The sequence below is a fragment of the Fusarium poae genome, chromosome 2, assembly GCF_019609905.1.
Source record: "Fusarium poae strain DAOMC 252244 chromosome 2, whole genome shotgun sequence".
NCBI lineage: Eukaryota > Fungi > Ascomycota > Sordariomycetes > Hypocreales > Nectriaceae > Fusarium > Fusarium poae.
This window is the reverse complement of record NC_058400.1, coordinates 4,026,234-4,043,491: the sequence shown is the minus strand read 5'-3', so window position 1 is coordinate 4,043,491 and position 17,258 is coordinate 4,026,234. Positions and strand designations below refer to the sequence as shown.

Here is a 17,258-nt window from a genome sequence, read left to right as displayed (position 1 = left end):
AGTAACGTTGCCAATTAACTACCTATCCCGACATCCGATGATAACCTTGTTGTAGGTCCGCACTGGCCAAGACTGGCTTACGACCCTCTCCATACTCTTGACTCTTCACCCCCGCATTCAATCGGAACTCTGCCGCGGAATCAAGACATGTGACATATTTGACATTCGGCAGTGAGGCTAGCAGCGGGTGATACGTATCTTAGTACAATGGTTATGTATACATGTACCTACTTCTACAATGACTTGTATGTGACATAAGAAGGGCGCGGCTGCTCGGTGATATAAGGTCTTCCAAACCTCTCCGCACATTGAAGCCGAAACAGACACAAAGAAATCAGTAGACATTGCACGACCATTGAACAAAATGTCAGACACCAACTACGTTCTCCACACGTACTTCAGATCATCATGTTCAGCACGTCTTCGGATTGCCATGAACGTCAAGGGGATCCCATATGATCTGACACCCGTCAACCTTCTGAAGAACGAGCAGAGCTCAGATGCACACAAAGCCCTCAACCCTTCAGGATCTGTCCCAGTTCTCGTTCCTCCTACTTCAGGTTCAAAGCCGTTCCGCATCAGTCAGTCCGTTGCAGCTTTAGAGTATCTGGAAGAAAAACACCCTGAACATCCACTTCTCCCTCCGCTTTCGAATCTTGAAGGAAGAGCGAATGTCCGAACCCTCGTCAACATCATTTGCGCTGATGTTCAACCGGTTACCAACCTTCGCATTATGCGTCGCGTGAGAGCACTTGGAGGAAACGCAGAAGAGTGGAATTGTCAACTCATGACTGACGGTTTGAGAGCTTACGAGGAAGTAGCCAAGGATACTGCTGGGAAGTTCTCTGTTGGTGATGAGCTTACAATGGCTGACGCTTGTTTCATTCCTGCTTGGTGGAACGCAGAGAGATTTGGTGTTGACCTGTCGGCCTTTCCGACTCTACAAAGAATCGCGGAGAACTTGAAGGATCATCCTGCTGTTGTAAAGGCTCATTGGCAGAACCAGCCTGATACACCAGATAACCTCAAAGCCTAGTTGTAGTATATAGCTGTAAATAGACTCTTTCATTTTCTACTTTTCTCTTGTAAACTTCGCCTACACTCCAATTTTACTTGAACAAGGGAAGAGGCTCAAGAATAGTTCCGGAAACCTCGCCAAAGCCAACCTTGGCATCACCACGACCATAAGATCCCCGAATGACAAATGTGTCACCGTTTTGGATGAACTTGCGCTCTTCGCCGTTGTTCAATTGGATGGCCACCTTTCCACCCTTTGTCTGTTCCAGCAAACTTCCCTCAGTACCTGTCTCAGGGCCTGAGATGGTACCAGAGCCTAGAAGATCACCCGGGCGTAGATTGCAGCCGGTGATGGTGTGGTGAGCAATCATTTGGGGCCACGACCAGAGAAGGTTTCTGGAGGTGGTCTTGCTCAGAATCTGTTTGTTTCCATTGGCCGCTACAGTTTGTTAGCTAGTGCATCTGCGGACGAGGAAGTGCCACTTACTGATGATTTCAACTTCCAAGTCGATGTCCAAGACATTCTTTTCCTTGTTCTCCTTTAGGTATGGTAGAATCTCGTTATCGTTCTTGATACCGGCTGCCTTTGCGCCATCTAGAGCATCGGCGAGGACAACCCAAGCACTGATAGTGGAACCCAGATTCTTAGAGGTAAAAGGTCCAAGAGGTATATATTCCCAGGCCTGAATGTCGCGCGCACTCCAATCGTTCAAAAGCACGTAGCCAAAGATGTAATCATCGGCCTCGCCAATTGGAATAGGCTCGCCCATAGCATTCTCGCGACAGATGAACATGCCCATCTCAAGCTCAATGTCCAGCTTCTCGGAAGGTGCAAGATCAGGAACCTTGTTGCCCGGTCGGAGGATTTGACCCCATGGACGATGGATTGGTGTTCCAGAGATGACAACACTGCTTGCTCTTCCGTGGTACGCGACAGGAAGATGTGTGTAGTTTGGTTGCAGGGCGTTATCTGGGCCACGGAAAAGACAACCTACGTTAAAGGCGTGATGCTTTCCAACGTAAAAGTCTGTGTAGTCTCCAATATTGAGAGGAAGATGGTTCTTCACATCTGAAGTCTTGAGAAGAGCTGTTTCTTGGAGCTTTTGGTTGTCCTTGAGAATTTGGGGATATTTGGTGTCCTTTGCAAATACATCCTGGAGATAGCTTCTGACAAGGCGATGAACAGGACGTCCAAGGGCGGCAAAAGCATTCAGAGATGACTGGGAAAAGACATCAACATGTTTTTGAGCATCAGAGCTGCCAGAGAAACCATCTCCCTTGGCAAATGCTTGAAGGTCCAGAACATGATCTCCAATGGCGACGGCAGGTCTGGGAGATGGGTTGGAGGATGTAGAGATGATGCCGAACGGGATGTTGGCAATGGAGAAGTGAGATTCCGAAGGAATAGATAGCCACGACATTTTGATGAGAGTACAAACAAGTGAGTGAAATGAAGAATAACAGTGACAAGTACAAAGATGTCAATTATTTAATTTGTATAGATATTGCTTATGAAGCCGCCGCAAACCGATTGCACCGGGGACTAAGGCCGAGGTGCGGGGGAGGACGCGGGGGTCGGAAACGGAATGACACCGCTATAAGTTCGGCCGAGAGATTCCGCCATTTCATTCCGGCTCAAGATGGGTCAATCAATAATAAACATGTCGGTAATTCCCAGCGTATCTATGATGGAAATACCTTTTCGTATAATAGTAGAGAGAAAGACATAGATGAGATATGTTTGACCATTTTAGAATCAGTTGTCTATCGTTCAACATTCTTTATAACATTTATTCTCTTCATTTACATTTCTCCTTCAACAAATATGCCCGTATTGTTGATAGCAGAGTAAGCCGAATACTATACTTTGAGTGGACCAACACTGGGAGTGGAACCGTTTGCCGGTACGGATAGGATAGACTGTTGAATTGTCGCTCCGTAAAACTACGTGGGCAGCGACCCAAGTCACCACGGAAAATAAAAATATGGACAGTATCTAGTTAATAGAAATACTTATTAATGGAGTTAGTAACAGTTTAGAAACATTATGGCATACCACCGCTTCTCTACGAATGGTCAAATGCTAACTACCTCCCTCTTATAGGGAATTAGTGAGGTATGTAGGTACCTACCTGGTAGTTTGGTATTTATTCATATTTTGTGGAAGTAGTTTGTATACAACTGAATGAGGTAAGCCATTCAGTCATGAGATGTTAAACTAAGGCCTCAGAAATCCCCAGCTATTCAAGTCCGGAAGACATGATTACTGGATCCAATTCTGGATCCAGCAAGTTAAAGTCCGACAGCCTACTAACTATCCTACCTTTCACAAGCTCATCAGAAAGCATGTGCATACATATTTTCCTCAGCCGCTGAATCTCTAGCAAACTAGGCTGCCTAACGACGTAATACATTAACCATTGGCCCGATTCAATGAGCGGATGCGACACAGCAATAGAGTTTTTTCTAGCGTTGGACCTGACATTACACGACACTCTGTTAGCTAGCGCAGGGAGAGGGGGGGGGGTCAAGTGATGACGCTGATACACGGATAGGTTAGATGTTTCTTATTGATGTCTGTTTGCTTCTTGGCTATAACCTTAGAGCCTTGTCTTTGAGGCGGCTGCTGGTTTGCATTCATCTTTGCTGTAGCGTAAGGCTCTTATTTTTCTTTATTGTTCCCGAGATGAAATATGACAGGTCACCAGACAACTACGCTAGTGACTCTGCAGTAAGTACGCCACAAATACATGTATAGAAGGACTCTGAATGCAACAGCCTACCAGATTGTAGAAAGCAGATTGTTGGTGGCGTTACTCTCACTTTCACAATTAATACGACATCTCCGATACCCTTGCATGGTTAATATGCCGTACTATTTAACGCTAAACACGCAAACATGCATAAGCTAAACGTACACCCTTCACTATTGTGTAATTCCTTGGGTTATAAACAATGCTGGGGGTACAGTAATGCCGCCTAACATAATAGGAAAAAGAGGGCGGAAGTAAGAACCTACAGGTTTCAATAAAAGCCACACACCCTAGGTTTGGCCATGGACAAAGGGAATTGTACATGTACACAGTAAGTAACTTGGTTGACTTACTAGCCAGCTGTACTGATGTCGCATTTCTATAGAAGGCTACCGCAAGTTTACGCCCTGATCGGCATGATATGTCTATATAAGCATATCTATATAAAAGATATATTATTACCTACTAATTTCTTATATATACCTAGTTATTTATAGTTTACTATATTAAGCCTAATTAATTATAAAGGGAATTAAGTAATTAATAGATTAAGAAAATAATTAAAATAAAAGAATTATAATATTATTAAACTATAATTTATAAAGATTAGCCTTATAATTATCTATATATAAACTTATTATTATAAATATATAAAGATATAATCTTTCTTTAAAGAGTTAATATTATTATTATAATAATCTTTAAATTAATCTTAAGCCTTTATTATTAATAAGCTTAAAGAAAATAATATTAATAATAATATTATTAATATTAATAATAATAAAAAGAAAATTATTAATAAGAATAATTATATTATTATATTATTAGCTTTATTAGTTTTTTATTATAATAATTAATTACCTTTAAATTAATATACTTTATAGAAATATTAAATAAGCTCTTTTTAAAGCTAAAGAAAAAGACTATATATTAATATTATAAATTTAAATAATAAATTATAATAAAATTAAAAATAAATAACCTTTTTACTTAAATATTATATTAAAATAAAGGAAAATAGCCTTTTTATAATTAAAAAGCCTATAATAATAAAATATATATTTATAAAGTTTAATAAATTACTTAAAGAAAAGTTTTTATTAATTAAATTTAATTAACTTTAAGTATAATACTATATATAGAAATTAATTAAAAATTATAAAGTATTCTTTTTAATATTAATATATAGTAATACTTTATATAATAAGACTTTAGGTTAAATAGAAATATTATTAAAGAATTAAGTATATTTCCTAGAAAAATATAATATTATAATATTATCTTTTAAGTTATAAAGACTATATTATTATAAGCTTTTTAAGAAAGTATTTAATACTATAAAGAAAGTAAATAAAATATATTATAAGGTAATTAATTATATTAGCTTTATTTAATTATAAGAAGCTTCTATTAAAAGTAATAATTTATTTATAAAGGAATTTTATAATTAAGTATTAATAAAAGATTATTATAAATAGAAAAGAATACCTTTAATATTATTAATAGCTAGCTAATATCCTTCTTAAAGCTTATCTATAGGCTACTTTATAAAGCTATATAACTTTTTTAATTCTTTATTATTAATAAGGGAAAAAAGGCTATATTATATTACTTTTACTAATAAGATCTTATTAATAGATTATACTCTTAAGAACTTTATTAACTTATAGTATATTATATAGTAATTAATTAAAACTAATAATCTTTAGTATATAATAAAGGATATTTAAATATAGTTTCTAAAGATATTAATAAATAAAAAGCCTTTAATTAAAGGATTTATTAACTAGCTACTTTTTAATTTTACTAAGGTTATATAATATAACTCTTTAAATTTTTTATATAAATAATAATTATTTTATTAAAAAATAAAGCTTATATAGAGAAATATCCTTAATAAAATATAGACTATATTCTTAGACTTAAATCTTAATTAATATATTATCTTAATAATATCCTTAAGTATACCTTTTATATAAGGCTTTCTATATTAGTAAATATATATATTTATAATATAGTTATAAGGTTATAAAAGTAAAGCTTTTAATAAAGCTATAAGCTAAAGAGAGAAATTAAAAAGAAAGTAATTAACTAGCTTATAAGCTACTTAAAAACTAGCCTATTAAAGTATAGACTAATTAAATTATTATATTTAATTATAATTAAAATAGAAATTTAAAGATAACTTTAAAAAAATTAAAATTTTCTATAGTATTAAATTAAAGTAAAATTAATTTATATTAAAAATCCTAATTTTTTTTAATTACTTTAAATTAAAGATAATATAGATTAAAGCTATATCTCTAAATTATAATTACTATAGCTAAAGTCCTAGCTCTTTAGCTAATTACCTTATTATAATTTATAAAGCTTTAATACTAAAGCTATTATCTAGATTAATAGTTAATAATATTATAAAATATTAAAATTATAGCCTTTTTATTAAATCTATAGTAATTTATTACTATATACTATATTAATTAATATTATATTATTATATATAGTATTATAAATTATAGTATTTTCTTTATTATTTATAGTATTTAATATAATATACTTAAAGTATATATATAATATAAAATAAGCTTTAAGTTATATAAAGTAATTTCTTTTTCTCTTTTTTAATCTTTTTTTCTTATAATTTAATATTAAACTATAGTATATATATTTAATAGTTTTAAGCTATAATTATAGCTAATAATAATAGTAATTAAAACTTTATTATTTAAGAAAATATTATATCTTTAGCCTTATAAGCTCTTTAATATATTAGGCTTACTTTATAAGAAATTATTAATAATAATTAATAATATAAAAATTAATTAAACCTTAGCTATATCTTTATTCTATATACCTTTTTAATTTAACTTTAAATAATTAAGAATATTACTCTAGGTAAATTAATTATAATAGTTTAGCTTTATACTTTATATTCTTAAGCTTAAATTTAAGTATAGAATATAATATACTTTCTTTAAGGAAATCTAGCTATAATTTAATAATATAACTAAAGTATTTATATATAGGGTTAATAGTATACTAAATATATATAATATATATATAATAAGTAGAATTAATAGCTTAATTTATTTAATAATAACTTCTTTAACCTTAATAATATATAGTATTTTAATTCTATTTATTATAATTATTAAATTATTATATAAAGAATTACTTAGCTTTTTATAATAATAAGAATAATTTAATTTAAACTTATAATTAATTTATTAATTATAATAAGAATATAGATTTATAGAGTTAATTAAAATAGCTATATTAATTAAGTCTAATAATAAAGATATTAAATTCTTATAATAGCTTTATAAATATAATATTTTATTATAGCTATAATATATTAATATTATAATTTTACTATATTTAATAGCTTTAACTTTAACTCTATTATAACTTTTATAAGCTTTCTTTAATATTATACTTTAAGCTTTATAATTTTCTTTTAATAATATTACTATAATTATTAAAAAGGCTTAATAGCTTTTTACTTAATATTACTTAATATATAATTATTATCCTTTTTACTTATTACTACTTAAAGCTTTATTAATTTCTTAAGATATAAGTTATAATTTTTTTATTAATTCTTTATAATATTATACCTTAAAGTAAGTAAATTATTATTATAGAGGTTATCTTAAGCTTAATTAATTATTAGCTATAAATCTTTTCTCTTTAATTTCTTAAGTAGCTTTAGCTTTTTAAAAGAATAAAAAAAATTATATAAGGCTATATAGGTATATATAATAAAGATCTATAAATAAATATTATACTTAAGTAATAAAGAGTATATAATTCTAAATTTCCTTTTTAAATAATTAAATATAAGCTTTATAATAATATAAAAGTATAAGTATTATAGATTATATAGCTCTTTTTTATTTTAAAGGCCTTACTTTAAAGCTTTTTAATTATTAAAATAATATTTAATTTCTATATAAGATATAATAATTCTATTTTACTTTTTAAATCTTAAGTTAATAATATAGAATTAATTCTTTAATAGCTTTAAGCTCTTTAATATAGTATACTATATTAAAAAGGTATTATTTATAGAGCCTTTATAGTTAATAAGAATATATAAGAAGCTTTTATTAAGGTATATTATATATATTATATTCTAAGTAATTAGGCTTTTTTTATTAAACTAGATATATTTACTTAACTCTAGGATATATATTAAAATATATATACTATTAATAGTATTAATATAGCTAAAAAAATATTAGCTTTTTAGCTTTATAATTAGCTTAATATATATAAAATTAACCTTTAATTACTTTATAAAGGTAATATAAAGTTTAAAGAATACCTTAAGTATAATAATTATAATAAAAGAGATTAAGCTTTAAGTAATTTTAAAGTAAAAAGCTATAGTTTACTATATATAGCCTTAATTAATAATATAAAGAAATACTATTAGCTTATACTTTATAATTTAATATTATATTTTTTTTATTTTAATATATTTAATAAGTTAATTAATTAATTTATAAAATATAGATTTTATTACTTTAAGCTTATTAAAGAACTTTATATTATACTTATTTAATAGCTTTTTAATAAATTTAACTATAATAATCTAATTACTAGGATATATTTAATATAATATTTAATTATTAATAAAAATAAAATATAAATATTATATTATAACTTTATTCTCTTTTTTCTTTTTTATTATATAGTATATAAATATAAAGCTTAATAATAAATATTAATTTCTCTTAAAAGCTAAATAATTAATAGCTTCCTTAAGGAATAGTAAATTTTAATAATAAGTTTTTATTTAATTTTTATTATAAATATTATTATTAATATTATTATTAAGATTTATTATTATTATTATATTAAATTATAAGTATATTAATTATATAATATTTTTAATATTATTATAATATTTTACTTTTTATAATCTATAAATATATATAGCTTTATTTATAATAAAAATAAATATATAGTAAAAAAACTACTTTAAATATATTAAATTTATACTTTTTTTATTTATTTAGGTTTAAGGTAAAAAGGGTATATTAAGGAAATACTATATAGATAGTAAATTCTTTATCTATAAGATTTATTACTAAGAAGTCACTAATTTAGGAATAGCTTTACTTTTTAGCTTAAAAACGGATATCAAGTTATATAGATATATCGTGCCAATCAGGGCATTATGCATGCATCCTCTTTGCTCTTCTCTCTTCATCTCCTCTCCCGTATCTACTGTACCAGGATCGCCACCTTGGCATTGCAACTCTTTGCTTTTGTCTTGGATAACCAACACGCACATACCCTAGCTTATTTCCGATGCTATCATTGGATTAAAGTACAATCAGGCTGCACACTCGCAAGTGGTACCATAGTACTTCATACACAGTATACCAACTCGCAAGACGGAAATTAGCCCCATCACGTACTATGTAGGAAGCCACTTTGTTTGTTCTCCGCTCTTCGATGTCTTTCCTTCCTGGGAGATTTGCTTCTTCACCGAGCCAAGATATGAAATGATTCACCATCTATTTTTTGACTGACTACATTCGAAAAACCCATGAGAATTCCCCTGCCTATTATTCCAAGACACAAAGCTGTCGAGTTTGTCTTATCAAGTTCAAACCCCCAAAGCACAATGGGTGACGCTCTCCGGGCTTCTGAAAAGGCCATACAACTTCAACAATATCATCAGCGCTGTGGAAAACATGTCGAACGTGTATCCCCAAAGGATGCCCTTGATGCAAAACTCAGTGAAGCACAATCACGAGTTCACAAGGCCAGCCAACTGTTCGGTAGAGAGTCGACAGTTGCGGTGGGTAGCGGTGGCGGTAGCTTTACCAACCCCTATCTCAAAGAACTTCGTAGCGCCATGGACGATATGGACAAACTCGAAAGTATGAGGGCGACAATTGAACAAGAAGAGTCCAAGTACCAGCAGCGGCTCGAACAGCAACTCGAACAAGAGCAAGCGAATGAGTTGTGTGAGCATTTCAACATACTCGGCTTTTCGCTATGCAACAGGGTATTCACCGAATGGCTTGCCACTCGCCAGGTGCTGCCTACTCCTAGAGAAGACCGAGTTGGGGACGAAGACCAATCTACCCGCATGGACTTGGTATTTACTCCAATCTCAGACGGCGCTCAACAGCCACCCGCTGCAGTACTTTCGATTATGAACAACACTTCTGTTACCGATCACGTACACCATACGGACATGTCTACGAACGACCCGCAACGATCGACCGAGATTACAACAACGGTAGAGGATGAAGCGCAAGAGATACGCTCACAATCTGGGCCAGCCAGGGCCACGAGAATGGCACGGGGCGAAATTGTTGCGAAGTCCTTGACAAAAACAACTATCGACTTCGACCAGGTGTACCAAGGCGGTAACCCCAGTCATCCATATGTCATAGGTGAATTCAAGGACCGCTGGTATATCCTCGAGTGTAAAAAACACAATAAACAATTCCGAACCGACAATCCTGTTCAAGGTGCTTGGAAGCATCTTAGAAGTAAGAGGCACTACTCAGACTCGTATGGAGTCACATACCACATGACAGTCGTTGAGTTGGGCACGGAAGTGTTGAATTGCAACAAAGGCCTTTCCGAGTTGAACAACGAGGGAACCATCATCCACAAGGCAAAGAAAACAAAGAATTCCCAACGCATACTTCCAGCTCGAGCTAGCCAGTCATCATCAACTATGAACACTCATGAAAGCCATGTTTCAGACATTTGGCCTCAACTAGGTGAGGTCTACAAGACCTTTTGGAGGTCCGATCGACCTCGAAAGTTCTATGCCGTCCTGATACTCCCGTCAGATATGAATTTGAACTTTAGCCACTTGATCCCGGACTAGGACACGTCTCTAAAACATACTTTTATTAGGTAATTTTTAAGGCATAAGTCCTAAAGTATATATATAAAATTAATTTATAAAAAAATATAGTTTTTAAACCTAGATATTAATATAGGTCTAGTCTAAAGATATATATTATAACTTATAAAGTTAAAATTATAATAATTATTATAAAAGCTTTTATTCTTTTTAAAGGTTAATTATTAAATATTTCTTTATTAATATTAATATTAATATTAATAAAATTATTATATAAAATAATAAACTTTAAAGTCTTTATTAATTTTAATTATATATTAAATTAAAAAACTATTTATAAGAATTTAGCCTTTATAATTAACTTTATTTTTAAAGAAAAATATTTAATAAAGTTATTTAATAATTTTATTTATTTTTAATATAATATTTTTATTAATACTTAAAGTTAAAATATTATTAATATAAATAATAATTAGATTATTATTTTTATTATTTTTAATTATAATATTTTTAATTATATAATTAATTATTAAATTAATAAATTAAAATTTAAATTTTTATTATATAAAGAAAAAAAAGCCTTAAAAGCTTTTTATAATATTTAAAAGAAATATATTATTAATATATTAAAAAATAAAATATTCTAAATAAAGTTACTTTTTAATCTTTAAAATAATCTTTAATAAAGAAAATAAGTTATTAATAATTTATAGAGTATTTAATAAAGATAATATTATTTTATAAAAAGTTTATTAAATTAGAATTTATTATATTAAGAATCTTATAAAGTTAAAAGACTAAAGAAGGTTCTAGGGAAGAAGAGAAAAAGCTTATAATTAATGCTATAGCTTTTAATACGATAAAATTCAACACAATGCTCTAAAACATACGCAGCTCCTATCATGTCTTCCACCATGCTACGTGCAGCTAGAGAATGGGTGTTTAGAGTTTACCGAGGATCATAAACCTGGTGGTTCAAAAGAGTCCAAGCGCAAGTACCCAGTAGTCTTTTTCCATAAGGCTAGGTTCCCACATGAGTGTGAGCTTGGTTGGGTGTCTGTCTCAGATCTCGAGCCCTATGATCCTTGCGATAACAGCATCGACCACAGACACAAGCAACAGGTCAACGCTTTCTTGTCAAATTACGAAAATGTTGAAAACACGGGAATACAGGGAACGAGTAAGTTCTCCTCCACTCACCTTTAGTCGCGAGTTACTAATTAATTACAGATGGCAATAATGTCGCTGAACCCGAGACCTTCCACGATTGCCTTCCGAGCCTACATCACTCTTCTCCGGCAGCAGAAGAGTCTGACTTCAGCAGGGATAGCAGTCTACTACTTTATGATAATGACATCGAGTACGAAAAAAGCCTCGCTGCACGAACTCGGGAGAACTCCTCTCGAGTGAAAGAGGAAGTGGTCCAGCTTAGCCCCATGGATATGTCTGGTGGTCCGATTCGTAACAGAGATGTTCGAGCTTCAGAACACTCCGCCATGCCGGATCAAGAGGAGCAAGACAGCCAAGCTTTTGATCCTAGGCCTGTTTATGTGCAAGATGACTACCTCATGGACGTTGACTCTCACGGCGACACCGTGAACGATGACACCATGACCACTCTCGAGAAGCAGCTTACCCTGAAGGAGTACCGAGCCATTGTGAATGGCATGTCCCCCCAATCCAGCACCACTCCTCTTCGCGATCCCGTGCGGCCGCAGGCCGAGTTTGCAAACATGAGTGTTGATGCCCAAGCCGGGCTTAGCTCTGCAGGAGTCCTAATCTCCCACGATGCTGTGGCTAACCCGGTATTGCTACATACCGAGACCAGCATGCATGACGTTCCGCATAGTCCAAACATCGGTCGACGGAGTCTACACGACCTCTACAGGCAAATGAACAGACATTCAACAGTTGAAGGACATGGGGCTCTTCAACAAACAATTCGAAGTGATGGTGGCACAATGTGGACATTGACTGAGACTGCAGATGGGACTCCTTCTAGGGCCTTGTATTCATCTTACCCAGAACAGAGGAAAAGGAAGCGTCCTCAGCCGTCGATGTTTATACCGCGAAGACGCTAAGGGTGTGCGTAACAGAGGATATGTACTTGCTTTACAATCACGCTCATCCTAAATAGCTGAAGTAATTTAGAAGGTCATTACTTTTGAGCGAATGAGAAGAAGGAGAAAAGAAAGGGGGAAAAGGAACAGCACGGATACAACACAAGAATGATTGATCTTCTGGGGGACGGTGTAGGCTCGTATTTACAAAGGCAGTAGAAAGTCTTTGCCATATCTAGTTGATCACAATGGGTACAATGAAGCACTCTACGGACAATCTCGTCCCCGCCCCCGTATGCTAATATTACACAGGGATGGTTGTTTATAACACAGTATACACTGAAGAATATGTCTTGTTCACTTGGAGGTTATAGAGTGACCCCGGCGCATCAATAGACTGACCGCTATCTGTTAAGGTGCGGTGTTTCAAATATGGCTCATAGAAGCCTCATCTGTCTGAGGTTACCGGGTTACCACCCATCCGCATTGTTACAGTGTCTCGTTTGTGGGATAGAATGTGATCAGTCGAGAGATTACAACGCTAATAGATTCCATGTAAGCCGCAGATACATGGAATGATCTCCATGACCGAATTGCCAGGATTGTTAAACAATCGGTGGGCGTCTTTTCTAGCTTTATGACGAATAGCATATCTCCGATACCCCTGCTATATGTATGGATCCGCATCAAGTTACTTTCCATAACGCTAAAAAAGCAAACATACATAGGTAGGCAACTACTTGAAAGCCAGCCCCCTTTTTTACGCACTCTTCCTCATTCAACATGCCAAACTACAGACTTCAAGTTACCAGTCCGAGTAACGCTGTGGTACATACAGAGTACAGCTTTCATTTTTCATTGAAACAAGGACTTGGCAGCCCACTCTTTGCTTTTTTCTCTACACAGTGTTCATAGAATTCTCTAAACCCTGGCCTACTTCGTATGGACTCACGGTATGGAAGGGACTTCAGGCCCGGCCGGGTCGCAAGCCCCTCATACAATATGCATCGGATAACAACTTGCAATCGGCGGAAATTAGCGTCTTCGTGCAGTCCACCGTGAATATGCTTTCTTCTGATTCTTTCTACGTTTTTCCATGTTATGGGCAACTTGCCCCGACTACCAGAGAACCCCAACAGATAAAGGACTTGCCGCCCAGCTCAATTCTTCAACACAATTCCTCAACATAATCCATCCTTCAGGAAACAACAGTCTGGGGGCGAGGTTACCTATCCCTCACGTCACAGGGCATATTCGTTTGTTCTATTGGCTTTGAAGCAACAAAGAACAATGAGCGACCCTGTTGGGTCTACCGAAAAGGCCATACAACTTCAAAACTACCATCGGCGTTGGCAATCGCAGGTTGACAATACCGCAACCCCCCGAGACGATCTCTATGAAGCGAAACTCAAAGACAGAAAGGCAAGGCACGGCGAAGCCTATAAAACGTGGCTGGCAGGTCTGAGTAACGGAGACGTTGTTTCTTCGAACACTTGTCAAAAGGATTTTGACCGTGCAACGGCAGATCTTGGACAATTCGCATGTCGGCAACATCAAGAGCGACTGGAGAAGAGGCAAGAGGATGGGTTGAGGGAGCACCTCGACATACTTGGGCTCTCATTTTCCGTAAAGGTATACACTAAGTGGCTCGCCGATAACCACGCACCGCCGACCCCCGTGCAAGACCAAGTTGAGGAGGAGGTCTTAGCGGCCAACACCACCCCGTCCACACACACAGAAACACCCCCGACAAACAAGACAATTATGTTCAAACAGTTGTACAATGGAGGCAAGCCAGCAAAACAATATGTTATAGAGGAATTCAGAGGTGATTGGTATATTGTTGAGTGTGAGGAGCATGAAAAGAAATTTCACGTCCCCCATCCTCTAAACAGCGCCCAAAACCACCTCAGACATTGGGAACATCACGAAACGGCCAACAAAAAGCTCTCCATACCATACACAAAGGTAATTTCAGTCCTTGGTACACGTGTGACCGGTTGCACCAAAGAGCTTGCGGAAAAGAACAATGCTATTGTTCTGGGATTGCCGCCCATCAGTAGTGGGCAACCTACTCGAACACGTCCAAGTCCGATTGCAAATGCGGACGACAATTCCGACGACGACACCGACATTGTACAGAACTCCAGTCGCACCCGTCGCGAAAGTAATGTCCCGTTCAAGGCTCAGGTCGAGAAGTACTTGCCTGAATGTGGTCGTCGCAACTCCAAAATTGGAGGTCCAATCGGCAGTAAGTTGTAAACTGTTCAGCTTGATTCAAGTGATAATATTAACTGTGCCCGATATAGATAACATCAATGTCGCTGACGAGAGTTCTACAAACGGAAGCTCTGAGGCCTTATACAACTGCCCTGCAGATACAAATCAACCATCTCCAGAAGAAAGACGATCCAGCATAACCGCTGGAAAACAAGTGATTCAGGGTCCCGTCGCTGTTTCGTCTGATATTCCATTTACTGACTATGATGGCCTACCTGGAGGGGAGGAGCTTCGTCAAGCCAGGGGCAATGAGCCAGACCTCAACTCTCATGATGACTCTATGGAGGTTGATTCTCGGACCATTAGTGACAGTGCCGACAGCACAGACACCGTCTTCCCCTTTACAAGCTACAGCTTCCAATTGGGTAGCAACAACCGAGACAGCAACCCGCATCAAAGGGTTGAGGATCCATCCATGAGTGATGGTGCTCAAGCTGGACCTAGTTCTGCACGCCCCCTGGACCCGGATAGAATGCTGTTCAACGCAAGATTGCAAGCAAAGTATGCGGCGGCGGCGGCCTATCACAACATGTAGACCGGTCGTCACTCTGCAAGTACAGCCAATATGAGTAGCAAGTTTCATCCGACCGTACAAGTCGATCGCGACGGTCCAATAGGTCCGAGTCGAGGTCGTCCTAACGTTTATATGGATGCTATTGCAGATACCTAGGGTACCTACCCATATGGATAAGCAGGCCTACGAATAGGAAGTTGCGCAATATACAAGTCTTGTCGGCCAGAGTCTATTCAGCCTGTGATCTCGTTTGAACCAGCCTACTAAAAAGGAGGGGCTAGTTTAGGTCACTGTGGACGGTCAAACATTGTGGACGTTGGCCCGGATTTCAACGGACGTGGCTGCCTTTTACTAGTGATAAGTTTCGAATTTCTTTTGAATGGCTGTTGGTGTAATTTACCTGTTGAGAACATTGAGGGCGGGGGGAGGACAAGAAATGGAATGATATAACATAAAAAATATATTACTCTTTGGACGGTCGGGCCGGGGCCGGGGCCGGGGGCGGGTAGGGGTGGGGTGGGGTTTTATGTACGTGGCTCTTAACTATTACCTATCAATACTATCTTTAACACTTTCATATCCTTCTCCGCGTGACGATAACCATTATAGCTTTGGTATAACAACACCCTTCCTCAATCTCATAATGGACTGTTGCGTATTTGACGCGATCAAATTGCCATGCTTGTCAAATAACTTCCCCTCCGCATAAGTTCTGTTTCCTCCACCCCTCGACGTCTTGCGCTCCCTAAGATACCACTCATTCATCTTGATTTCCGGCACAAAAATGCGTAGCGCAAAGTCCAGCGTCGAACAGGCGGCCGTGTCGTCGAACCACATGTGGTTATGTGTGAGCGGTAAAAACGAAAGGGCGCCGTCCATTAAGAATGCTAGCGCGCTCACGTTGTCGATGTACGTATCGAGTGGTTCGCGAGCGCGTTGCCATTCCGCCGAGACCTTTTCGGTGATTGAGCGATCGTCTTGTGTTGTCATGGTGGTTTTGGCGACGCCTGTTAGGTTCTGGGCAGAGACACCATCTGTGCAGTATCTCGTCTCAAAAAAGTCGGCGTTTGCAGCGAAGGTCTCGGCAACAGTCTTGCCCTGATCCTCAGTGATGTTACCCTTGTTTAAAAGGTCTTCAACAAGTGTCTCCAAGTCCGGACAATCCTCCGCCCTCGGCCACTTTGAGCATGTCGCCTCAGAATACTCAAAGTCGGACGTTTCATTAACGTGGAAGTCCGCCAAGACCTCCATGCAGACGCGAAACTCGCCATTAGCCTGCTGTTGCTTGACCTGTACTCTGCGCGTCGCGAATGTCCTTGTATCTCTGATGTTGGTGACACTGCAGTACAGTTTCTTTTCTGTCGAAGCAGGGCCATGGAAGTGACCGAGCACGGAGTAGAGCGACATTGTAGGAGGTGCTGTATGGCATGCAGCGTTGACAGCTACGCCCGCTGTACAGCCTCCGTAGGCGATGGGCGCAGCGTTACCCATTCGGATGGGATTACGTCTCGAGACATATTCGCCATCACCTACTTGGTCGACAGTGACCTGATCTGCAAGTGGTGTAGCCATTATTATTTACAAAACGACTGTCGACTCGTCAAAGTTGTTGTTAAAGGGGGGATTCTGTGTTATTAACATCGTCAATTAAAGACCGATTAAGCTCGGTTTAGGTGGGTCTACCTCGGTTCGGTTGATGGCAGAGTGGATCTTGAATCATGGAGAAGACGCGACACGTACAGATTGAAGAAGTCACATGCTATCTACCTCTCTAAAGACCTTGAAAGATC

At 36.1% G+C, this 17,258-nt stretch overlaps 5 protein-coding genes across 5 annotated transcripts; 3 read left to right on the top strand and 2 right to left on the bottom strand.

Annotated features, from left to right (window-relative positions):
• Positions 1-364: 364 nt before the first annotated feature.
• On the top strand, positions 365-1,036 carry FPOAC1_005209 (uncharacterized protein; the record flags this gene model as incomplete). The annotated part of the gene is made up of 1 exon (XM_044849739.1): positions 365-1,036. The coding sequence occupies one exon, from the start codon at positions 365-367 to the stop codon at positions 1,034-1,036; it is 672 nt and encodes a 223-aa protein (XP_044708449.1).
• Positions 1,037-1,109: 73 nt separating this feature from the next.
• Positions 1,110-2,438, bottom strand: FPOAC1_005208 (uncharacterized protein; the record flags this gene model as incomplete). The annotated part of the gene is made up of 2 exons (XM_044849738.1): positions 1,110-1,456; positions 1,505-2,438. The coding sequence occupies 2 exons, from the start codon at positions 2,436-2,438 to the stop codon at positions 1,110-1,112; spliced, it is 1,281 nt and encodes a 426-aa protein (XP_044708448.1).
• A 6,970-nt stretch (positions 2,439-9,408) lies between these two features.
• Positions 9,409-12,695, top strand: FPOAC1_005207 (uncharacterized protein; the record flags this gene model as incomplete). Its single annotated transcript, XM_044849737.1, has 4 exons — positions 9,409-10,288; positions 10,337-10,578; positions 11,509-11,794; positions 11,845-12,695. 4 exons carry the CDS (start codon positions 9,409-9,411, stop codon positions 12,693-12,695), a joined length of 2,259 nt encoding a protein of 752 aa, XP_044708447.1.
• Positions 12,696-13,964: 1,269 nt separating this feature from the next.
• On the top strand, positions 13,965-15,489 carry FPOAC1_005206 (uncharacterized protein; the record flags this gene model as incomplete). The annotated part of the gene is made up of 2 exons (XM_044849736.1): positions 13,965-14,925; positions 14,984-15,489. The coding sequence occupies 2 exons, from the start codon at positions 13,965-13,967 to the stop codon at positions 15,487-15,489; spliced, it is 1,467 nt and encodes a 488-aa protein (XP_044708446.1).
• A 582-nt stretch (positions 15,490-16,071) lies between these two features.
• FPOAC1_005205 (uncharacterized protein) lies at positions 16,072-17,040 on the bottom strand (the record flags this gene model as incomplete). Its single annotated transcript, XM_044849735.1, has 1 exon — positions 16,072-17,040. One exon carries the CDS (start codon positions 17,038-17,040, stop codon positions 16,072-16,074), a length of 969 nt encoding a protein of 322 aa, XP_044708445.1.
• Positions 17,041-17,258: the final 218 nt, after the last annotated feature.